General features: G+C 41.9%; 1 protein-coding gene across 1 annotated transcript; it reads left to right on the forward strand.

Annotated features, from left to right (window-relative positions):
- On the forward strand, window positions 1-25,034 carry MINPP1 (multiple inositol-polyphosphate phosphatase 1). Its single transcript, XM_084845733.1, has 5 exons — window positions 1-719; window positions 2,244-2,441; window positions 6,465-6,562; window positions 10,695-10,828; window positions 21,516-25,034. The coding sequence occupies exons 1-5, from the start codon at window positions 122-124 to the stop codon at window positions 21,910-21,912; spliced, it is 1,425 nt and encodes a 474-aa protein (XP_084701859.1). The 5' UTR covers window positions 1-121; the 3' UTR covers window positions 21,913-25,034.
- Window positions 25,035-25,742: the final 708 nt, after the last annotated feature.

A 25,742-nucleotide genomic window follows, 5' to 3' on the forward strand; every position in this document is an offset into this window, starting at 1 on the left:
GGAGAGAGGAGTGGGGAAGAGCGTGTGAGGCGGCGGCGGCGCCGTGTTTGGCCCCAGTGGAGACTTGCGGCTCGCTGCCCCGGCGCCGCGCTTAGCGCAGCCGCGTCGTTTCAGCCCAGCCATGTCGCGCCGCCGCCGCTGCGATCGCCCCTTGCTGCTGCTGCTTTTCCTCTTGGCGGAGGGGCCCGCCGAGGGGGACGCCGAGGCGGCGGAACAGCTGCGCCCGTATTTCGGCACCAAATCCCGCTACGAGGAGCTGCACCCGCACCTCCTGCAGGACCCGCTCTCGCTGGGGCCGCCCCAGCCGGGCTTCCCGCTGCCGCCGGCCACCTGCGCCCCGCTGCAGCTCAGCGCCGTCGTCCGCCACGGCACTCGCTTCCCGACCCGCAAGCAGATCGAGAAGCTGGGCCGCTTCCACAGCCTCGTCCTCCGGAGGAGCCGCAACGGCAGCGGCCCGCCCTGCCCGGCTGCCGAGCGCTTGGCGCGCTGGGACATGTGGCTCCAGCCGGACATGGACGGCAAGCTGGCCTCCGCCGGGCGCCGCGACATGGAGATGCTGGCCGGGCGCCTCGCCGCCCGCTTCCCCAGCCTCCTGGGCCCCAGGCGCCGCTTCGCCTTCGTGAGCAGCTCCAAGAGCCGGTGCGTGGACAGCAGCGTCGCCTTCCGCCGCGGGCTCCGGCAGGCGCTGTACGGGCGGCAGCCCACGGCCGAAAGGAATGGTGAGCCGCTCCTGCGCCCTTCCTTGTGGATGTTGTTGAATTTAAAACAAAAGGCCCGGGATTTTTAAAGCAGGGGTGAGGAACTTGTCGACCAACATATCTAGAGTGCTACAACTCCCATGAGCCCCGGCCAGCATAGCCAGTGGTGAGGGGGGTTGTAGGCCGAAACATCCGGAGGGCCACAAGTTGCCCACCCCTGCTTTAAAGACTGATGTTGCCTGCAGCTCAGTACCCACTTACCTGGGAGTTAAGCCCCATTGAATGTGCCTCTAAATAGACAAGCAGTGTAAGAGGCTCCGGAGGCTGAATATTCCGCTGAGAAGCCCCCTTCCTTTCTCTTTTCAGCTAGAACAGGAGTGGGCAATCCGCGGCCCTCGGACTAATGTCAGCAGTCCACTGCTTGCAGTAACTTAAGACCTCTGGCAAGAGAAGTCTGCCCCTGGCATGGGAGGGAAGAGAGAGGGAGAGAAAAGGGGTGACTCGGACACTTCTCCCCCTATCCACTACTGGCTTTGGCCCTGTCCACTGCCGACATTCTCCCCGCCCCACCCCACAGATTACCCTCCAGGGAATGTGGCCCACCCCTCGACAGAGGAAAGGTTGTCCACCCGTGAGCTCGAGTCTACTGTTGGTCAACGTTGATGTGGCCCTCTCCACGCGTGTCAGTTGTCCCTCCCAGCGAATGGGCCTGATCAGAACAGGCAAATTCAAACTGAGAAAATTAATAGGCACTTCAGTCATTACTAATTACATAGCTAACTCAATCACAGTATTTATTATCTAAACAATTACGTTCAGTTTACTTCTGCCAATGATCAAAAGCTGAAGATCATTATTCACTGATCACAAAATACTTCAAACAACCAATTATAGTTATGTCTGAATTTAAGAGACCAATCACCATCTATATATGCTGAAGTCTCTTTCGGTCTATCCTTATATTGACATCTTTTTTCTTGAATGTATATGATATTGGCAAGGTTTTTCTTTATTTGTTGGTGGGCCTTACACTGAAACATGGCAGAAAAAGTAAAAATGCATTTCCTAAATTGTTATAATCTTCAGGGCAGATTAACTTAAAGCAAGGCAGTTTACGTCACCTAGAAAAAGATTTTCGGAACCTTTCTGAGAAACTCTGTAGGAAGAAAGCAATAAATACAATATGTAAAATGCTTTGACCTCAAAAGGTAGGTCCTCACCCCGGTAGTTCTTTACTTGGAACAGCAGCCGCCTTTAATTCAGTGTTTGCTGGAACATCATTAATTCACTCTAAAGATATTGTGCATATTTGCTTTTATTGAATTTGTATTTTATTTTAAGCCAGGCTTCTTTAAAAAAGAAAAACCTACTGCAATTGAATGTTTAAAACTCTCTACCATATAGACAGCTTACAAGCAAGGCTAATACATCTTAGTATATTAGCCTTTCCTATCACCTGGCTTTTAAACTATTCAGTACAGGATGAATACAGGAAGTTTGTACATGGTGTACGGGATTAACTAGTCTCATACCTTTCATTTTCAGCCACAATGATAGAAACCTTTGAAATCAATGACGAACTGATGAGATTTTTTGATAATTGTGAAAAATTTGTAAGAGGTGTAGAAGATAATAATACAGCTCTGCATGAGGTGGATGCTTTCAAGGAAGGTGTTGAGATGAAGAAGATAGTGGAGAAAATTGCAAATACTTTGTGTCTACCAGTGAGTGACCTAAATGCAGGTAATATTCTCCTTTTGAACTCTTATAAGCTTGCCTGTAAACTGCTGCCTGTTTTCAGTTATTATGAAGAGCAAATAAGCATTAAATGTTAAGCACGTTTAGAAGGTTAACATATATTGAACTTGATCAGAAAACATGTAATATTTACCTGTTTTTTGCCAAAATATAGCAATTGAATGGACTATGACTCGCACAGTGTGCACTTTTGCTACCCAGAGTGAAAACTTAAACTTAATTCATGCTTATGTGGTAGCCTGGAGAGAGCAGACAGTCGTATTCCGTTGAGCCACACTCTATAGAAGATGGCTGGAAAAGCTTTGTATGGTGAAGTGTGGAACGCAGAAAGGAAATAACCTGCCAACTCTTTCATGCAATTTTCAGGTAATGGTGTACACAAACATTTAACTGCTACAATGCTTGTTAACTACAAAACATCCACTACCAGCAAAACATCCACTAGTAGCAAGCTCAGTAGCTAGAAACTAACAATTTACTTGCCATGGGCCATTGTCTGCATTTCCTTTTAATAAGGTTTACATCACTGTGTGCCACAAATATTGGGCTCAATGCCATTTCAAGAACCTCTGTAGGATGAGCAAGCAGTTAAAAATCCACAGAGTTACAACCCTTACAAAATAGTCACATTAGTTTCTGTTTATATAGTTATAATCCAGAAGAATGCACAGCTAGATCACCGTGCCCAACCAGATGTCTGCTATCCCCACTCCACCAAACAGCAGTTATGGGGGCTGCATAGGAAATTGCTCTTGAAGCTCAGGGTGGGGCAGGTTTTGAAAAACAGTTTGTAGTTACGCATGAAGGTAGGGATATTGCTGTTTTGTTTTTTGAATCAGATATATCTCCTGGGTATTCACAAATCCTTGGTCTCACCTAAAGGAATGCTCTGGGTTATGGTCAGTCCCTCGTGAAACATTAGGCCATAGGCAAACTTTATCAGACTATACTGAGAAGAACATACTTTCTAATGGAAAGAGTCTGCATTCAAATGTTCAAAACTTGGGGCCCATGAGTTCCGTGATGATACAAGTATGAATGAGGTACCAAGCTTCTGGTTAAGAGCATGGGGAATCAAGGTTTGAATGGTGATAGGCTCAGTTTATGTTATTGGTCTGCACTCACTGCTGCAGGAAATTCTCTAACAGTTCTTTACCAACTTCTGCCACATGGTCCAAGGAAACCTGCACTACTTTGGGGAACATACATTGAGGGAGAATGTGAATAAGCTCTTCACTTTTACATTGAAAAGGGTTTGTCGAAGTTTGTAAGGCTTCCTTAAGTTTCAATACGTTGGAATCCTGATGTTGTTGAACTTTAAGGGAAACTTAATGATTTTTTTTTGTTCTGAAGTACTCCTCCCAATCATTTTTTCTGTTTCATTTACAATTCGAGTCAGTTCCGGATTAGCAAGGAAAAAGCAATTCCTAGCGTTGTCATTAAGTGTTATACCAACTAGCAGAGAGAAAATGGACATTTAATTTGCAGGGAGAGTGTTACACCTAGAAAAATATTAGTAATAACTGTAAAGCCTCCAAGTTGCTGCCTCTCCTGCCTAGACCCCCTGGAGGCAGACAGACCCAGGAGCACTCACCAGAGGCTGCCTGGGAGGACATGCCAGAGAGGCAGGAAGTGACAGGGGAAGAACCCAGAAGTGGCTTTTAGAGATTGGAGGACCCAGGACCACTGACATGGAGCCCAGAGCACCCAAATGGGAAGTGGATCATAGAGAAATAGGAAGGGGGCCGGATGGGGCTATATATGGAAGGGGAGGGACGGCCAATGTGCTTATGAGACCAGGATTCCCTGTGCTTATGAGACCAGGAGGTCTGAGTGAGTAGGAACCAAAGGGAACACTCTCCCTTCTGGTACTGAGGCCACGGGTGGGCCTATTGCTGAGCGGAGGGCCAACACAAAAGCGGGGGCAGCCGGGGTCATCTGACAAGCTGATTCCCAAGCGTCCACAATAAAGATTTTTTTTTGTGGAAAACGTTATGAGGAACAACTTTGGTAATAGTTAATTTTCTCGTAGGAGCAATGGTTAACAAGATAAATGAGAAAAACAGATTCAGGCAGTGGCTATTTTGTTTTAATTCAGCACTTGATTCCCAATGCTCTAACAAGAAGATTGGTACCACACTCATACCTCTATCATCAAGGAACCCACGGATAAATGGGAAAAAACATTTTAGGTGGTGGCCATTTTGTTTTCTCCCGGTAACTCACAACTGAAGAGGTTATGAGCCTATCGCCATTCAAAACTTGATTCCCTGTGCTCTAACAAGGAGATTGGTACCTCACTCATACTTGTATCATCAGGGAAGCCATGGATGGACATTTGACAACAGACTAAAAGGTATGTGCTATATCTTTATTGCAGCATCACTGTATGTTCCCCAAAGTCAATGCAAACAAATATGCCTTATGTTATTTTGTGATGGGTAAAAGGGATGTACACTGATGCAAGTTCTTCAGAAGCTCAGTCCAAAGCAGAACCAAGCCCTGATTCTCCCTGTCGCTTTATTGAACTCATTAGGCATGAGATTTTGAGCTGGAACAGCCATAATTGCTGGGCAGCTCATCCAGGGAGAGGAGCTCTGAGGGATGCAGGTATAAATGCAGTAGGGAAAGTTAATTCCTTATGTCCTAGTATTGAAACGTCTATACTTCTATTTATCAAAATGTATCTCTTTAAGAAATGTAACAAATTGTTAATTCTGTTGCTGTTTGACAGTGTGGGGTTTTTTTTACTTGCCTTCATTACAGCTTGGGTTCTAGTGTCCCTTTCACTTGACCATTTGAGCTAACTATAAGAACAGTGAGCTCTGTATTTTTTTTTTTTTTTTGTGCATTGACCTAAAATGTCCTTCAGCTGAAATATGCATTCAGCAACTGCTTTTAGGTTAATCATAAAAAGGATTAAGAGTGATTGAAACAAGAGTAGGTAGAGTTTACTGTCTGAGTTTATTCAAACATAGGGGGTGTTCAGATGATCGCAGGGGGAAGAGAAGCCATCGTGGTTTCTTCCCCCGCCCCTGCGCATGTCCATTGTTTACATAATTATCTGTGCTACAGTGTGAGTTGGTGTATTGTGTTAAGCTGGCACGTGGCAAGGGTTGCTTCCTACCCACCCTACAACCCCTACTGCACTTCAGGTTCGTGCAACAAGCCAACCCACGCTGCAGCGCAAGTAATTATGTAAACAACCAGCACTTATGCAGCATGCCCAGAGGCGGGGGGAAGAAGCCACGATGGCTTCTCCCCCTGTCCCCGATCATCCGAACCCAGACATAGTGTGCATGCTGTGGTTTGTACTGTGTATATAAAGATGTTCCTTGCAATACAGAAAGGCTACCGTATTAAGTTTCAGCTTGTGACCTTAAAAACAGGACTTGAATTTATTCATACAGCTTGCAGTTTTAATGAAGAACAAATTATTGAACAAGACTGAACATTTGCTTATACTAATCAAATAAGTTCATTGCAAATGTTTAATATCCACCTGTACCATGTTTATACCATTTGTCAAAAACCTAGTTAAAGTTATATTAAAAACTTGGCTTCACTTCCCATCTCTTTTTGCTCAGTTTTGAGCAAATTAGGTATAGATGTATGGACTTCTGGCAGTAAATTGTGGATGCAGAAGACTATAGATAAAGCAGTGGGCTGTGTGTAGTACTGCACATCCACCTGTGGAATTTCAAGTATGTTGGGAGAGGAGTTTACTTACTTTCTGGTTCTGTATGTTCTTCCACATAGCCCCTCTGTATGCAGGATCTTGTACTCAGACTGTATCTCATTTGTTCTGCATCTACATAGTTTACGTAGCTTTGTAAAGATGTGTTTTGCACACAGTTGAGATGGTCCTTGTGTGTTGTCTCATCACTCTCTCTAGCTCGCGCTCTCTCTCTCTCTCTCTCTCTCAGTATTTCATCTGGTGAATTGTGGTATCTGACTTGATTTACTGTCAGTGTATCATTTGTCAACCATTGTTTGTCTTTACTACAGATTTGGTTCAGGTGGCATTTTTCACGTGCTCATTTGGGCTAGCTATAAAAAACATCTCCATCCCCTGGTGCACACTCTTCAGTAAGGAGGATGCTAAGGTAAGTGCAGTGTATGTGTCTGTAACTTGTTTAGCTCTGAAAAAGCACAACATTACCTAGAATTGCAGGTGAAACCTGGTTTTACAGAGTGATGTGGGATATTCAAGTTGCAGTCTGTTGTAGTTCAGTCGTTCAGTCGTGTCCGACTCTTCGTGACCCCATGGACCATAGCATGCCAGGCTTTTCTGTCCTGCGCTCTCTCCCGGAGTGTGCTCAAGTCCATATTCATTGCATCGATGATGCTATCTAGCCATCTCATCCTCTGCCGTCCCCTTCTCCTTTTGCCTTCAGTCTTTCCCAGCATCAGGGTCTTTTCCAGAGAGTTTTCTCTTCGCATTAGGTGGCCAAAATATTTGAGCTTCAGCTTCAGTATCTGTCCTTCCAATGAGCAGTCAGGGTTGATTTCCTTTAGGATGGACGGATTTGACCTGCTTGCAGTCCAGGGGACTCGTAAGAGTCTTCTCCAAAACCACAGTTTGAAAGCATCAATTCTTCGGCGCTCAGCCTTCCTTATAGTCCAGCTCTCACAGCCATACATTACTACTGGGAAAACCATAGCTTTGATTAGACGGACCTTTGTCGGCAAGGTGATGTCTCTGCTTCTTACTATGCTGCTTAGGTTTGCCATAGCTTTCCTCCCAAGGAGCAAGCGTCTTTTAATTTCATGGCTACAGTCACCGTCTGCAGTGATCTTGGAGCCCAAGAAAATAAAATCTGTCACTGCTTCCATTTCTTCCCCTTCTATATGCCAGGAAGTGATGGGGCCAGATGCCATGATCTTAGCTTTTTTAATGTTGAGTTTCAAACCAGCTTTTGCACTCTCCACTTTCAAACTCAACAAGAGGCTTTTTACTTCCGCTTCGCTTTGTGCCATTAGGGTGGTATCATCTGCATATCTGAGGTTGCTGATAATTCTCCCGGCAATCTTAATTCCAACATGTGATTCATCCAACCCTGCGTTTCTCATGATGTACTCTGCATATAAGTTAAATAAGCAGGGCGACAGTATACAGCCTTGTCATACTCCTTTCCCAATTTGGAACCAATTGGTTGTTCTATGTGTGGTTCTTACTGTTGCCTCTTGACCCTTGTACAGGTTTCTCAGGAGACAGGTAAGGTGGTCTGGTACTCCCATCTCTTTAAGAATTTGCCACAGTTTGTTGTGATCCACACAATCAAAGGCTTTAGCATAGTCAGTGAACCAGAAATAGATGTTTTCCTAGAATTCTCTTGCTTTCTCCATGATCTAGCCAATGTTGGCGATTTGATCTCTAGTTCCTCTGCCTCTTCGAAACCCCGCTTGTACTTCCGGTAGTTCTCGGTTCGCATACTGCTGAAGCCTAGCTTGTAGGATTTTGAGCATAGCCTTGCTGGCATGTGAAATGAGCGCAATTGTACGGTAGTTTGAACACTCTTTGGCATTGCCCTTCTTTGGAATTGGAATGTAAACTGATCTTTTCCAGTCTTGTGGCCACTGTTGGGTGTTCCAAAAGTGTTGGCATATTGAGTGCAGCACTTTAACAGCATCATCTTTTAGGATTTTAAATAGCTCAGCTGGAATACTGTCATCTCCGCTAGCTTTATTGTTACTAATGCTTCCTAAGGCCCACTTGACTTCACTCTCTAGGATGTCTGGCTCAAGTTCAGTGACCGCACTATCATGGCTATCAGGGACATTCAGATCTTTCCTGTGTAGTTCTTCTGTGTATTCTTTCCACCTCTTCTTAATCTCATCTGCTTCTGTTAGGTCCCTGCCTTCTTTGTCTTTTATCATGCCCGTTTTTGCACAAAACGTTCCCTTGATATCTCCGATTTTCTTGAAAAGATGTCTAGTCTTTCCCATTCTGTTGTTTTCCTCGATTTCTTTGCATTGTTCATTTAAGAAGGCCTTCTTGTCTCTCCTTGCTGTTCTCTGGAACTCTGCATTCAGTTGGATATATCTTCCCCTTTCTCCCTTGCTTTTCGCTTCCCTTCTTTCCTCAGCTACTTGTAAAGCCTCATCAGACAGCCACTTTGCTTTCTCGCATTTCTTTTTCTTTGGGATGGATTGAGTTGCTGCCTCCTGAACAGTGTTACGGACCTCCGTCCATAGTTCCTCAGGCAGTCTAGCATCCTCTTAAGTATGTTTACGTTCCATTGATATTAGTAGGGCATAAGTGCCTTTAAATTTTGCGCTGGCTTGTAGTTATGTGCACATGAAGAGCAATCTGAAATATAGCTAATATGTAGTCATGTTCTGATATCAAGAAATTACTTGAAGTATTTAAAAGGAATGCCATATTTTTCACTAACTTAGACTTTGTGGTGAAAGAATTAAACCCAGAGCCTTTACTGCTGTGAAAAAACTCACCTCTGGAAACTCCTGAATGAACACTTTGGTGCTACATATTAGAGTCACTGTCACTTTTATCCCCCTTTTGCACTGCTTAGCTTCTTGCAATGTTGCCACATGTTAAGTCAGTGTAAGGTAATTTGAGATAATTGTCTTCAACCTATATTTTGAGGAGTCATGACAGCTGAAGTAACTAAAACTGCCCAGTTAAAGTAACTAAAACTGACATCAAACAAATGTCAGTCTAATCCAGCCTTCTGCCATCACCAGTGATCAGCCAGCTGCCTCTAGGAAGTTCATAGGGCATCCTTCCCCAACCTGGTTCCCTCTAGTTCTGTTGGAGTACAACTCCCATCATCCCCAACCAGCTTGACCATTGTGATTGTTTTGAGACAGAGAGGAGCCTTTCAACTCCAAAACATCCTAGGAATGCTAGATTGAGCTCAAGAGGAATGCATCATAGGATACACTTCCTCTGAAGCCCAAACAAACCTCTGGTAACAAATTTGGAGTGAAGGAGTGAATGAGAGAGCATGCTCAGCTTTAATCCCTGAATCACTCACTGCACTGCTTGTGCTAACCCATGGGGAAGAAGGTGCCAGGCTGCTTGGTTGAGGGAGACCCTGACTATTGTCTGCCATGTTTCTTTTGTGGGGGAGGATGTCATTTGATATCCCTGTATTATTGCGGGTTTTTTGGCAAGGGTAGAGGGTTTCTACTGTCATTAGATATCCTCTCCTACTCTGACCAACCATCCAGTCTGTTACCTTCAGCATCTGCATGCAGACACGTAAGGTAACAGCTACATAAATAATGACTATTTATAATCTCCTGTTTCTAAGCAAGGTTACATTTCTAGCATAGGCTCCAGAATCTGCCTTCCCTGAGAGGAAGGAGTCTTGGAGGGCCCTTTGTCCAATTCTGGGGCAAACTACAGTTCACCTCATTCAGCAGGACCTTCTGACTCTCTGTGTAGCACTTGCAGGGGGCTAGAGGGGCTACCATGGGAAGGAGGGGTGAAGAAGTCCACTTCTGCTAGTGCAGGTAATCCAGGATAAACCTGGATCCAACCCCAAGGTTGCAGCTACTTTAACAATAGCCATACTTTGAATTTCTCAATATCTTTAGGGCCAGCAGTGTTCACTGACTTAACTCCTGCACAGGAAAACAGGATTTGATTGTTATATTTGTATCCTGCCTTTCCTTCAAGGACCCCGCGGCAGCATACATGATCATCCTCCTCCTCTCCATTTTATCCTCACAACAACCCTGTAAGGTTGGTTAGGCTGAGAGTCACCCAGTGAGCTTCATGGCCAAGTGGTGACTAGAACAAGGGTCTCCCAAGTCCTAGTCCAACTCTCTAACCACTATACCACACTGGACTTCACTCAAATAACCATGGGTTATTTGAGGATTGTTTCCCCTTGAAGCAAGCCATGCTGCCGAGGTTCAGATGCCATGACAAGCTGTGCCCAGGTGGGTAATTAGGGAAATGGTGGCCATCATGCGCTGTCAATTAGAACAAGCCATCATAGTTTATTCCATGGTGGCTTAATTCGATCATGTGAACTGACTTCATTGACTTAAATTTGCTGCCCCTGCTTTTGTGTCTGAAAGTCAGCATCCGAGATATACAAGGGTAGGTCTCCACCAAAACCTTTCCTGGTGATTATAGTGGGGCTGGGAAGATGAAGGGGGAGAAGAAGGTTAAGGAATTCATTTTCTCAGGTACATAATGTGTGTTGGAGTTTCCTATCTTATCTTAAATTTTACTGAATCTGAAATAATGTGTGATTCTAGATACTTGAATATCTGAATGACCTGAAGCAATACTGGAAGAGAGCATATGGATATGATATCAACAGTCGTTCCAGCTGCATTCTTTTCCAGGATATCTTCAAACATTTGGACCAAGCCGTCACAGAGAGTAAAAGGTAAAGGAGATGGGGGTGGTTAACATACATTCTGTTCTGGAATTTTGTTTTGTGATCCCAAGCCTGATAGTATTCAGATGGCTCAGTCAATATTTGTAAGCATTTTTGTATATTGAGTAAACCTTGATAGGGTTTCAAAAAGGGTCATCTTTACACAGTAGCTTGGTTGTCTTTAGCCTTGGATACTAGTAAATATATTGGTCTCAATGGAAATTCTACGTGCATGTTTTGCTATTGAAGCAATTAATCAGTATTCACATTGATGAGTATCAAATGCCTTGCATACCCCGCTCAAACATTATTTGTCATAGTTCTAAAATGTTCTGTGCACTATTTCATGAAGGAACTCTGTTGGAACTTAGTTTTACCTCCTTATAATTTAACACTCCAAATAGCCCACTTCAGTTGAAGTTTAGTCCTGGATTTAAAAAGTGGTTTTAAAAGAATAAAACATAGTCAGTAAAACAAATATCTTTTTTTACTCGCCATGTTTGAGTATAGAGGATGTAGGTTATAAGTACTTGAGAATAACTTTAATACTTCAAATGGAGTTATAAAAAGCATTTTAAAAATTAGCTTTCATTTTTAATTTCATAATCACTTAGCAGGTATACAATTCTATAATAATGACTCTCCTCTCAAGAATTTGTCACACTAAATCCTTGAGAGAATTATTGTAACACAAAACGTGTGTAGAATTCTAATGTCTGTTCACTTGTGTACACATAGGGAAAAATCAGTGGTTGAATGTGGAATGCAGCAGGATATATTTAGCTTTCAGTTTTATTATATAGCTAGCAAAATATCCATTGTTGCAATAGACTAGGTATATGTGGAGAGAAGCTAGGTATTGCTTTGGCCCCCTTAAATACTCAGTGTGCTCTGCACAGAGAGATCTTTTTCATCCCCATGAAATCCCTGTTGGTAGAAGACAGACCAGTCAAGGTAATAGGCAGGTTTTAGCCCCACCACAATTTTGTAGTGTTTTGCTTTTCCATATAGGAATGAATGGCAGCTATTCACTTATTTTTATATAGAGGTAAATAAATGGTGCATGTGGATGCTATTGGGATGGGAGCAAAACCTGCCCCGGTGATCCTAATATTTGGGGCCAGTCTTCCACCAAATGTATCTCACATCACAGACCTCTTAAATCAGCATAGCTCTACAGGGGCACTGATTCTTGCTATTACTGTAGCATATGTGGGCAATTTGCAGGCTACCTGTGGCCCTCAGAGGCCTTCAGTGTTGCCCGCATGAGTGCCTGAGCCACTGCTGGTGAATTTTCCCCTGCTGGTGCTAAATTTAAGCTTGCTGCTCAGCTGTCTGGTGAGCTGTGGGGAGGGTGATCATGATGGAGAGGATGGAATGCAGAGAGGGTTAACCCTCCTCTCCCCTCCCTGTATGCCACTCCTGCCAGTCAGTCAGTGAGTGAGTGAGTGTGTGTGTGTGTGTGTGTGAATGAGGAAAGCCTGTGGCATGGTGGGGGCGGGGAGACACAGGGGACGCCAGCCCTGGCTGCATCCACTGCTAGCCCAGCCCAGGCCACGCTCCGTGCCACATGCAGCTCTCAGAGGCAATAAGATTGCCCACTCCTGTACTATATAATGATCATTTTTTGCCTTCAGTTTATCTGGCCCACTATAGCACTATCAAATGTTAATCATTCTAGTATAAATTTTACTCACCATTTCACTTGGGTGCAATCATTCTCAGAGGCTGTAAAATATTCCACAATTTAAGATTACATCTCTCTTCTAGGTTTTATATATAAGGCTTTGGCTGTCCCCAACCATTTGTGTTCCTGCAACAGTGAAGCCCTTACAGCTAGCAGTACAGATTGTTACAGGACCATACCAGACAGGGTGTGTGGCCAGTACATTTCTGGCTCCAGGGCATGTGCACTGAAAAATAGCCGTCCATAAGAACACAGAATTGATCATCCATAGCTTCACTGGTCAAGAATCAGATTGGACTATATCAAATCTTGGTTGGTGGGGAATTTAGTTGACACCAATGCAGATATAATAGTACATATGGTTAAAGAAAGCCGTGGAAGGGAGGAGGGAATTTGTACATGAGAGAAGAAACCTTGTAGCATGCTTCCAGTCATGTAACTATGGTTATGAATGTTACGTTTGCATTGAGCCTCTGAGTAATACTGAAAGTGATTAAGGGGCAAACAAGACAAGTTTTGAGAGATCGGTGATCAGGATCTCCTGGAGAATTTCTTGGTAAATTCCAAATATTAGCCACATATGGCTGTTGTGAAGATTGAGGAAGTGACACAGGAAGTATCTTACAAGCGCCCCCCCCCCCCCCCCGTTTCCAGATACAAATTCCTCCTTGATGCTAGTATTAACATGCAGATAGCTATACAATACCTTCATTTTTGCCACAGAGCTAATAGGAGCATTATGGGAGAGGATTACTCCTCCATGGTGCCACTTTCCTGATCTTCATAGCAGTGATATGGGGCTTCTAAAAGGTAAAGGTGTCCCCAACCAGTCGTGTCCGACTCTAGGGTGCGGTGCTCATCCCCGTTTCTAAGCCGAAGAGCCAGCGCTGTCCGAAGACGCTTCCGTGGTCATGTGGCCAGCATGACTGAACACCGAGGTGCACGGAACGCTGTTACCTTTCCCGCCGAGGCAGTACCTATTTATCTACTTGCAATTTCTTGCTTTCGAACTGCTAGGTTGGCAGGAGCTGGGACTGAAGACGGGAGCTCACTCCGTCACGCAGCACTCAGGTCTTGAACTGCTGACCTTCCAGTCTGCAGTTCAGCGTCTTAACCACTAAGCTAGTGTTTAAAAACAAAACAAAAAGAAATTTGGAAAGTGGTGATTATGAATCTCCCATGACATGTTTAGTTTGGTCTTAATGAGGAGCTCTGTGAAGCAGCGGTGTTCCATCTCCGCACAGTTGATGGCAGTATAGACACAAGATGTTAGTATATGCTTGGAATATTCCTCAGCTAACACAAGTGCCTTATTGCCTCTTTCGCCTCCCAGCTGTTTCTAAAGAAATGCTAAGCATTTGTTATCCTAGTGAGCAGAGTGTGGAGTAATTCTTGCCTTCTACAGATGACAGGATGAGATACAGGGAATTTAAATGACTTGCTGTATGTGATAACCTGGAGTCAAGCTTATATTAACTTCTGACTGTTAAACCCAAATTAAAGCTGCAGCTAGATGAGATAAGGTAGGCAGAGCTGATATAAAAATGTATGCGCATAGCTAATTCAGAATATTAAGCCAATTGAATATTTCAAAATTTTAATCAGTTTGATCAATCTGCAAATTTCTGTTAAAGCACAGTGTCTGTGTATGATGGATCACTTAATCAAAATTGTTTCCCTTTGACACAGATTTCCCACAACATGAAATAGTGCTAAGAAGAATAACACTGCAAGATCATGGGAAGTCTTAAATGCTGTTAAAATTAAATTCAGCCCAAAATTATCTTTCATAAACTTCTGAGGAGTATCCCTCTCTAGGTATTTCCCAATTCAGGGTGCTATTAACTATTATATAATATGAAGCTGACCTAGCTTGCAGTCCGAAGCATGCATTCCAAAATGAGTTCCGTGAACCTCTTGGTGAACACCATTATATTAGTATGTGTAACACTGAGGTCATGACTTCTTTGAAACCTTTGAACTTCAGCTTATGAACAAGGATCTTGTTTCTTACTGATATAGCCTTGTTTAACTTGCCAAACAGATCTCCAGACATTTGACTAAACCACACAATTGTTTCTCAAAACCATCTTTTTCTTACTCCTAACTTCTTCACTTGTTTCCTCTTTCTTTCTAGAATTTTAATTTATGCATGTCATGTTCTTAGGTTAATGCCTGCTAAATTCTATAGCTAAGGAAAATGGGACTTCTGTATCTAATAGTTGTGCTGCAGAAGAAGGAATTTCAGCAAGTATAGCATGTCATGCATTGGTAAGAGATGTTTAACCACCTAAAATTCCTTCTACCACACAACTAGAACCCCTTTCCTCATTTGCATCTGGTTGCCCTGTCAATCAAAGCTCTGTAGAGTCATAATGTATTTATTCATAAGGACATTTGAGTGCTTAATGTAAAAACAAGGTTTACCCTTTTCTCAAAAGTGTGTCATGGTATGCTGAAAGTTAGAATTGTTGAAGCAATTAATCTACTGCCCTCACATGAAATGCCACTGGGGCGTGGGGGCGCTGGATTTGAAGCTATTTTTTTTCCCATGCAGCCATCGATGTGGACAATTTTGGACAGGCTTGTTATGCAAAATGGCAACTGTGCTTGAGACTTGGCATATAGAATTATAATTGGATAAGGTTGAGATGCCTTATAACTTAGGGAGTGGATATAATGGTGGATACATCCAGTGGATATGATGGTGCCAGTTGGGGTCAGGGGTGGGGTGTCTGTGGTGGGGGAATTCTCCAGTGTCTGGGAGAGAACACCATTTTATACCAGAAGACTGTTTATATTGTTAGCCAGTATAGGGGAGGTATGCTTATGTATTAATTTTCATGTGTTCAGGGATTAACCTTGTTTAGACTGCTTTTATGGAATGTTTAATGCTGCTTCTGATTATGCAGCATAGGAAATAAAGACTTTCTAAAGGGTTATATCACAGTTTAATCTCTAGAAAAGAATAACCTGTCCACCTGCAGTGACATTTGAAATGTCAAGCTCAGGCTGAAAAACAAGTTCCTTTATTTTCTGCTCTGTTTAGTCTCAGCTGGAAGTATTGCCACAGCCTCTGTTCCTGAACACACCCAATTAGTATTTCAAAGTCCCTCAAACTGAAGCATTGCACCTATACTGTGGATACCATTTATGGTTACAAAGGCACACCCATGGCTGTTGAGCAGTTGTTGGTCTTCCTAGCAAGCTATAGTACAGTTTGTTTCAAGTTTTGTCTCTTAAACTTTCTCCAAGGGAGGAGAATTTGTGTGCAAGAGTGGAGAAAGTCTGCAATCCCACAAGCTGTTCCCACTGCCTAAATCAAGTTTAGTGTTATATCTGAGCCAACGGCTATAGTTTCTCTTCACCTCTTCAACTGAGATAAGGATGTTCACTGACAAAATTAGACAGATACATTTTTTTCCATCATTAGTCATGTATTTTTAAAGTATTGTGAATGGAAGGAAAAGTCAGAATATTTTCAGACAGGCCAGTATTGTGAACATTTTCCATAGGAGTCTATTCAGTTAGATGAAAGAACACTGGAACCATCTGAATGTTTCCCTACTGGCTACCCCAGTATAGAGACCTGCTTCCAGTTCTTGCTGCAATCCCCACTGCCCTTCTAGAAACAGTGTTCGGACACTACAGTAATCCAAGTCCCACTAAGTTCAGTTATGCTTACTCTTTGGTAAGTATGTATAGGATTTGTAGGCTAAGTTGTCCTTCTTGTAGCTTTCCACTCCAGAACAGCATTGTGTAGGAGAACAGAAACTAGGCAGAAATTAGCACCAAACGTGCCTTTTCCAAGAACCACAAGATGAGAGCAAGATTGGCACACTCATCTTTCTTATTTTTGAAATGGTAAGGCAATAGCAGCAGAAGCAGCAGAACTGGCACCAAAAGCTCAACACTAAATTCCCACATTGGGCTCAGGCTGCCCTGTTTACCACCTGCTGCCCTGATGATGATGGAAAAAAAACTTACGCACATGCTGTTCTTAAAGCAACAGAGAAAGAAAAACACAAGCTATATTTCAACATTGTCAGCTGACAGTTCCGCAGTGAAAGTCACTGGGTTTGCAAGTATATTCTGATAACTGCAAGGATGGCATTGCTCTTGGAAAAAGTTTAAGTATTTCAGTGTGTTTTGCTAAGTTGAAAAGGTGTAATATTTTCTATATAGTCATTGCTGATATTCTAAACATGTAATCAAAAACTCAATAAAAATATTGAGTAAAAAAAAATGAAGGTGGGCTGGTAGATGAGGCATAGGTCGCTCCCCGCCTCCCTTACCAACCCACTTCACTAATATGCCAAAATTTCTTTGCCTCCTGTGCATCTAGCATAGAAACTGATTGGGTTTGCACAGCAGGGACAGTATCCCTTCTTGCCAGCAAGATCAGCTTCTGTATTAGGCTCAGAGGAGGTGACACCCTTCCTCTGTGCCCACTCAGACTGACGAAGCAGGAGCAATATCCCTGCTTTACCAGCCTGAACAGCTTCTGTATTGGGCATGGAGGAAGGAGCTTTACTTGGCTGGCAAAGGAGGGACAGATTGTCCTATACCACCTTTGCCAGCGCACCCACTACTCACCTGGAGGGAATTTCATATACTCGCCTGTGTCGAATTCCTGGTCACTAGTTGTGACCAGGTAAGTGGTTAAAGACAAGAATGAAATAAAACCTAAAGCTCAACATTTAAATTCATGATTGCTTGGTTTCTGAGATACCTTTGGCATAACATGCTTGTATGTACATGAGTGTGTTCTGTTGCATAACCAATAATGTTTAGTTCTATGTTAAGGTATTCCTGAGTTCATGTTCAAGAGAAACGCCTTCTTTGAAAGCCAATCAAACTCTGCCTTCATTTGTGGGTGAGGCTTTTATGTTGGCATTGTACAGAAGAAAGGGATTGCCAAATATCACCTTTTGCCTAAATAAGTGGAAAGAACACAGATTTCTTTTACTGACAGTTTACTAAATAGAAAGCAATTCGTGTTTTCAGATTTGAGGTGTTGCCAGAAATCTCTGTTTTGGAATGGCTTTGATAGGTTTCTGATTATTTGTTTGAGAACACATGCTAGCATATTGCTTCAAGTTTCATTTCTTTTACATGAGTAATACATTTTATGTAACAGATACCTAGATTGTCACTATGCTGCATATGACTGGTCAATAACCTAGTACTTCCTAAATGCTGTAGGAGAGCTCCTTATGACAAGGATTTAAAAAAATGTTAGCAACATAGTAGAGGTGGTGGGATGACTTTGGTGAAGGAGGCCTAGAACTGATACGTACATCTTCACCAAAGGCTAAATTCCCTAATGCTGGTTTTCGTAGTAAAAAAAAAACAAACCACCCCAATTTATTTTCTTACATTTTATTTTATATATTAAAGTTATTAATCGCCCATCTGGCTGGTCACCCAGCCACTCTGGGCGATGTACAACATATAATAAAACAGTTTAAAACAATAAAATTCTACAATAAAAACATTTTCTAAAATACCCTAACCCACCCCAAATGCCTTACATCAGTCAGGTTTTACATAAGAAGAGCGGTGCTGGATCAGACCAAGGTCCATCTAGTCCAGCATTCTGTTCGCACAGTGGCCAGCCAGCTGCCCACGCGAAACCCACAAGCAAGACATGAGTGCAACAGCACCCTCCCACCCATGTTTCCCAGCAACTGGTGTACATAGGCTCACTGCCTCTGATACTGAAGGTAGCATATAGCCATCAGGACTAGTAGCCACTGATAGCCTTATCCTCCAGGAATTTGTCCAGTCCTCTTTTAAAGCCATCTAAAGTGTGGCCATCACTACATTTTGTGGAAGTGAATTTCATAGTTTAACTATGTGCTGTATGAAGAAGTACTTTGTTTTTTTTGTCCTGAATCTCCCACCAAGCAGCGTCCTGGGATGAAGCATGGTTCCTGGGTTGTAGTATTATGAGAGAGGGAAAAAACTGTCTCCCTATCCATTTTCTCCACACCATGCATAATTTTGTACACCTCTATCATGTCTTCCCTTACTTGCCTCTTCTCTAAACTAAACATCCCAAATGTTGTAACCTTTCATCATAGGGAAGTTTTTCCAGCTCCTTGATCATTTTAGTTGCCCTTTTCTGTACTTTTTCCAAGTCTACAGTTTCCTTTTTTAGGTGTGGTGGCCAGAGCAGTACACAGTATTTTAAATGTGGTCGCGCCATGGGTTTGTATAAGAGGAGCATTATCTTGGCAGTTTTATTTTCGATTCCTTTCCCAATTATGCCTAACATAAAATTTGCCATTTTCACAGCAGCAACACACTGGGTTGACAATTTCATTGAGCTGTCCATCACAACCCGAAGATCTTTTTTCTTGGTCAGTCACTGCTAGTTCAAATCCCACTAGCGTATACTTGATGTTGGGATTTTTTGCCCCCACATGCATTACTTTACACTTGCTTAGATTGAACCTCATTTGTCATTTCTCTCCAGTTTGAAGAGATCTTTATGGAGCTCCTCACAATCCCTTTTTGTTTTAACCACCCTAAATGTTTTGATGTCATCAGCAAACTTACTGCTCACTCCTAATTCCAGACCATTTATGAACAAGTTGAAAAGCACTGATCCCAATACAAATCTCTGTGAGACCTCACTGTCTTCATCCCTCCATTAGGAGAATTTGCCATTCATTCCTGCTCTCTGCTTTCTGTTCTTTAACCAGTTACTGATCCATACGAGTTTTGTGGGAAGAAGGGTATTTTTATAGCTTCAGATTTCATTTCCTGGTGTAGAGGTACTTTAAAGCTTTATGCTCCAATGAGAATGGTCAAACAAGTAGCTGCATTTTATTGCCTTTTTGATGTTGCAGATTAACTTGAAGGACCAAAAGGTTTCTTCTGTTAATTTTAAACTATGACCATGCTCACACAGAATGGTGAGCCAGGATTCTGGGGGCACACCCCACTTGGCTTCTCTGGCTACCTAGCATAACTGCTGATTCGGGATTTGTAAACCAGGGGTTGTCTCTTATTTTACAAACTGGCTTCTTCAGGAGCAACAAGCCAGGATACCCTGTTCAGAGAACATGGAAAACAAGCCCTTTCTGGGTTGTTTAGCCACTTGTACTAGTGGGTGGAGCGAATGGGCTGCATGTGCTAACGCCCAAATCATAGACAGTAAGCTCGGGTTTATCAGAGTCCTGGCTTACCATTCAGTGTGAACAGTCCATACCTTAGCCTTACCTGCTTGGCCTTTGTATATTTGTCAGTAGCCGCTGCAAATACTGAGTATTTCATAATTTTTCATTTAATTGTGGTGAAGACCTGAAGTTTTGAATTCCAACAATGAGCTTTATTCAGCTATCTGTCCTGTCTAATGTTAAAATAAATTCTAGTCACGGTACTCCACAGTGTGATCTGTTGCAAAATATATCACATTAGTTTCTTCCTTGATTGATTTTGATGTATACCCTGCCTTTCTACCAAAATAATGGTACTCAAGAACCTTGGCTTACTGTGTATGAACTGTGTATTGGTGCTTCTTCAGGAGTTGTGTATTGGTGCATGCAGTCCATTTTGTCCCATTTGGTTCCTCCCACTGGAACAAGTTACTAAACAAACCAGAAATTGCTTGATCTAGATTACAACCTGGCTTTCTAAGGGTAAGAGTGATGATTAGTGATGTGGTTTATCCAACTGCTCTCACTACTGTTTCCATACTTTACAAGTGGATTGTTGTAAAGCTTGAGCTGCTTTGATGGTGCTTTCTTGACAGGAGACAACAAAAGGCCAGTATCTGGAGAGAGAATACACAGCAAAACTGGACTTTGAGGATGAATTTAAAAGAATTGGAAGAGATGGCATCACATGCATGTTCAGGGAGGCAGTTGGATACATAGAAAGGAAGAATGGGGGGAGTCATGCTGAGGATGGTAGAGTTGGAGGAGTGGAGGTCATGCTCAGGAATATAATCAGTAATAAAGGCCAAGGTGAAGCAAGGCCACAGAAGCTTTTAAAGTAAGGACAAGAAGTTTCTGCTGGTTACGGAAAAGGATGGAAAACCCACAAAGGGTACGGATGATGGACATCACTTCAGCAGATTGACAGGAGATGGGAATCATTTTGGCATGGATTGTTGGATAGGGAGGAGAACACTAAGGTGTGAAAGAGGAAGGCCAGAGAGAAGAAGGCTGTAGTAGTCGGATAGCAGATGAACCAGAGTTTTAGCCAAAGGGACAGAGAAAGAACAGGTGAATTTTTGCAGTGTTGTACAGGAAGAAAGGGCATGTAAAGGAGAGAGAAGAATCCAAGATGAAGCCATGGCTGTGTGCCTGATCAACAGGATGAATGATGTCAGCAATGCCAACCTACCCTTCTTTAAATTTCACTATGGATTCCTGTCATGGTAATGGTAGCAGTAAGGGCCCTTTCCTCTCCATCCCAAGAGGAATTCGGAGTCACTCATCCTCTGCCCTGCTCTTTGGAAAACTGCTTTCTTCTCCTTCCCCCCCACCCCTTCAGTAAGCCACACAGTCTCCTGCTGGCTGTAAATACAGACCAGGACCAGTAATGCGGTGTGTGCATGAGCAAAAATAGCCAAACTGTCATCATAGTAACACAGGTGACACATGTCTGGGCATTAGGGCCGTCACAGTTCATTGCATGTACTGTGGGGAGAGGAGTCTCCTTATGAATTGGGAAGAAACTCTGTAATGTATCTAGGAGAGATTGGACTTTGCAGTCTTCTAATTTTTTTTTTTAAATTGTGGCAAGTGTGTTACTGTTCTTTAAATAAAACAAACCAATGCTTTGAATAACTGATTACATGAAAATATTTAACTGATCCATTGATGCTTTTTTCCTGCTTTGTTAAATGCTAATCCTAGTCTTCAGACCACCAAAAGAGAAACAGATCTTTTACAATAGCAAACTTGACTACATTCTAGTAACTGTATATAGTTATATCTTACAGCCTAGGCTCACTTGACTAATCCTTTCTCTCTTGGCTTTATAACATTCTAGTTCAAAGCCTATTTCTTCACCTGTGATTCTCCAGTTTGGACATGCAGAGACTCTTCAACCACTCCTTGCTCTGATGGGCTACTTCAAAGAGGAGGAGCCTCTTAAAGCTCACAACTACCACAGGCACCTGCATCGAAAGTTTCGTAGCGGTCGCATTGTCCCTTATGCCTCAAACTTGTTGTTTGTGCTTTATCACTGTGATCAAGCCAGATCTCCTGAGGAAGAGTACAAGATTCAGATACTGCTCAACGAGAAGCTGCTGCCGTTTCCACACTCAGGGGAGACAGTTTCTTTGTACACAAGCCTGAAAACCCACTTTAAAGACTACCTTCAAAATTGCAACTTTGCTGAAGTATGCGCTATGCCAAAAAATGCTACTAGGGTTAATCGATTGTAAAGAGGGCGCAGTAGAGAAGCCATTATAGACACTGATATGTGTGCAAGCATTTGATACAATATACCTTTTGAGGATTTTGCTACTGATTAGGAAGACGTAGTGTTGGCATACTATAATTTAGAAACCTCTTAAATTTGTTTTTGCAATTCAAAAAATCCACCAAAACTACGAGCCTGTTAAAAGACATATAGAACATCCAAAACATCCAGGCAAACTTCTAGATTTGCTCTGTTTCTGAAAAATAACTATTTTTTTAGAATCAAGAATTATCTAGGAGTAAGCATATGTTCTTCAGCATATAATTTACTCCATAGTGATGCCAGTTATCTAATATGAATAGTCTCAAAGTTGGATCACAGTGGCTGCTTTGCTGACATACTCATTTTTAAAAACAGCCTGCTATGTACAGAAATCTTAGATTCTAAGTGACTTTCAGATATCCCTCTGTTAAAACATGGGGGTCACTTTTAGTCATATCATTTAAATAAATTATTCCTCTCTGTAGAGCACATCAGAGATCTACCACAAAATTTGTGCAGCAGTGGTAGCACTTGATCGGTTCCTTGATGTAGCCATTTTTTCAGCTTCAGTAGTTTTGCTGAGTAAGTAAATGGTTGCCTTCTGTGGCTGTAAAAAGAGTAGTGGTGAATTGACCATTTGGGCAAAAGCGATTCCAGGTTGGGCTTTTTGTTATTCTGATTGTCTTTTGTACCACTAATAGGGAAGACAAGGGATCACTGGATTGAGTGTAGGGCCTAAGAGAATAAAGTATTCAGCTGCTGAGGAGAGCAGCAGATACTGCACATTGTAAAAGTACTTTTACATTATTTCTGCTGAATCTTGTTTTCCCCTTTAAAATCCATTTTGGGGCATGGTATGAGGAGACTGGATATATTTTGTTAGGATAACTATTGTGCATTTAAGCAGGAATTTAGTATTCAAAATAATATCAAAGACAGTGATATCACTTTAATCCATCTTTTGGATTTTTCTCTCTCTCTAGCTTTTTTAGTCCTATGAACCATTCCTTGAAACTGGATTAGGTTTAGTTGGTGAACTGTCTTGGATACAACATTGCTAAAAACGTTTGAAGAAATTATTTTTTACCAAGAGTTGTTACTTGAAAATCATGCTTTTAAGAGAAATAGCTGGAAACAATAAAGAACAAATATACAAACTAAGAGGATATCATGGTTATATAGTATGCAGGTTAGAATGAAAATATTCAAATACCTTCTGAAACTTAGCTTCAGATTTAAAGTATGCTAAATTAGAATTTGGGGTGCCTTACAACAGCATTTGAAGAATGTTATTTCTAAATTCTCCCTTAAGTTTTGGGGAGTTTTGGGGGGCACATTCCAGTGGTTGTTGGAACCAAAGGGAAAAGGGAAAGGGCCCAAACACCAAAAATGCCAGCATATTTTAGCTGGAAGCTCTTTCTGCCAATAACTTAGCCTTAGGAGAGCTATTTCAACCTTTTAGAATGCGGGAGAAACATGCAAACACTGGAAAACTACCAAACGGTTGGTGGTTTGGAAAAAGGGGTGGGGTCAGAAGAGTGGGTGGGGCTACCTGGGGAATCCACGAAGGCCAGATTTGGCCCACAGGCCTAAGGTTCAACACCCCTGATCTAAGACTAATGCATATCATTTTAAAAGCAGTCCCATAGGAGAAATAATGCACATGTGCATTTCAGTTGAAACCTTTGAAAGTTGAAAGGTTTCACATCAATTGAAACCTTTGTTATGAACAAAAATCTGCAAAATGAAGGAATCCTACAGCTACTTATGCATTAAGAAATTTCATCCCTGTTGTACTTTTCTGTTAAGTAAAATATGGCATGTATTATGGATAAGCTTCTTTTATACTGGATAACTTATTTGTAAGCTGCGTGCTTAAGTTGTCTGTTTACAGTTCAGTTTTTCCTTTTGTGAGTCTTTATTGAAGCTATCATTCAGTTTATGACCTCAATCTACTCTCATTTTAGTAACATGCATATCATAGTATGGTCTTCATTGCATAACCAAGTAGGGGAAACGTTGATACAGGGCAAGGTGTTTAAACATATGAAACATTGTCAAGCAGTAAATTATGCAAGTCCCATTTAAATACACTTCTAAATCATTCTAGGACTGATTTGCTTTGTGTATTAGACTCAGATAGACATTCTTGCTGTAGATGCATGTCAAATACTTCTGTCTTTGAGCTTTAAACTGGCAGTCTTTTGGCCATTGATCGTGCCATAGTATTGTTCATCAGCAGTCATAATGCTCCACACATTTTGTGGGGCATATAGTTAAGATATCTCCCATGTTTTAAGACTACAGTAAGTGCTAAAGTAATCAAACATCAAGTGCAGTTTCATGTTTGTAGGACAGTTTTCAGCAAACTAGTTCAGAAGATAGGGTTGTTTCCAATGTCTTGTTTAGAGTAGACCCATTGAAATGAACGGGACTTAAGTTAGACTAACATTGGATACAACACGTAATTATAACCTATTAAGTAATAACTGCATATAAGCCTCCAATGCTAGAATGGCCGCATATCATATAAATCATATGATTTAGAGATACATATTCATGCTTTTTCTTTCATTTGGCATCAACTGTTTGATCCTTGGAAATCTTCACTGAAGCAATGACTTCTTGGTTTAAAAGTATTGTATTTGTTTTGTCAAATAAATTAAGCTAGTTATAGCTGAATAAAAGCTACATTTTTGAAAAGCAAGTCTTGTGGCACTTCAAAGACTTAACTCATTTATTATGGCATAAGCTTTTGCAGACTACAGTCCACAAAAGCAGATGCCATAATCATTCCTAAGCCTGTTTTTAAAAGCAATTGATGCAAGGTTGACAGCTTTCTTCCTCACTCTCTAAATATATTTTAATTTTTTAAAAAATCAATTCAGTAGTCTTGGAAGTGTGTGTGTAGGTGTATTTCTGATAAATATTTCTTGTTTTTCTATGAAGTGTTTTACAAATGAACTGGACTAACAACTTTCTTCCCTTTTTTGAAATGCAGTATACATGCTATGAAAGATACTGTACTGTGAGAAATACTTAATTATGATTGGATATATTTATTGTCAATAAATTGTTTATGGCATAAGCCTGGTATGTATCAATAACTTCAGTAGATTTACTCGATACATAACTACACCTGTTCTTGTTCTGTAATATTCTGTATCGCAGGAGTGGGGAACCTTTTTTGGCCTAAGGCCAGACTGGTTTGGGGCAAGTATGTTGGGGGCTGTATGCTCACAGCGGAGGGACCATGCCAGTGTATAGAGATGGGCTCTTCTAGTGACAAGATCAGTTCTTCCAGCATCACGAGAATTATGAATCATAAGTATATCACAAACCGTAGACTAGAAAGCTATTTGCATTTATGCTACCTTATTATGGGAAGGTAGCAAGATGCTCAGTGAAATAGTCTCTGCCGTTCACTTTCATTTGTTTCTTTTTGTATACTGCGGCATCTGTAATGAGCCTCATTTCTCACTTTCATTAGGGGTAGGTAGTGCTTGTGCTTGGAATAAGCTTGTCCTAATAAATGCTCTCAATTATCTTTGGCATACTTTCCCCACATTGAATATTAGTAGGCAAGCAGTTGCTTGACTTGAACACTGGCCTTAGACTGGAGCAGTGGTCAATTCGTTAAATGAATCCTAAGCGTGTTTACTCAGAAGGTAGTCCTACTTAGCCTGATGGGACTTGCAACCTTGTATGTGTGCTTAGCCCTGCAGGGTCTGACCGATGTTCAATGACAGGCAACCCTTTGAACCATGGAATACTGATAAATTGCATGCCATGACAAAAAGATTTCTAATT

The sequence above is a fragment of the Heloderma suspectum genome, chromosome 3 (genome assembly GCF_057233095.1).
Source record: "Heloderma suspectum isolate Gila_16-S chromosome 3, 16-S_ref, whole genome shotgun sequence".
Lineage (NCBI taxonomy): Eukaryota > Metazoa > Chordata > Lepidosauria > Squamata > Helodermatidae > Heloderma > Heloderma suspectum.

What these genes read in the sequence shown, in the direction of transcription:
- MINPP1 (XM_084845733.1), top strand. Translation starts at nt 122, where the DNA reads ATGTCGCGCCGCCGCCGCTGCGATCGCCCCTTGCTGCTGCTGCTTTTC. An exon ending in AGTGAGTGACCTAAATGCAG is followed by an intron (nt 2,442 to 6,464) that starts GTAATATTCTCC and finishes TCTTTACTACAG; the next exon opens with ATTTGGTTCAGGTGGCATTT. An exon ending in TCAGTAAGGAGGATGCTAAG is followed by an intron (nt 6,563 to 10,694) that starts GTAAGTGCAGTG and finishes GTGTGATTCTAG; the next exon opens with ATACTTGAATATCTGAATGA.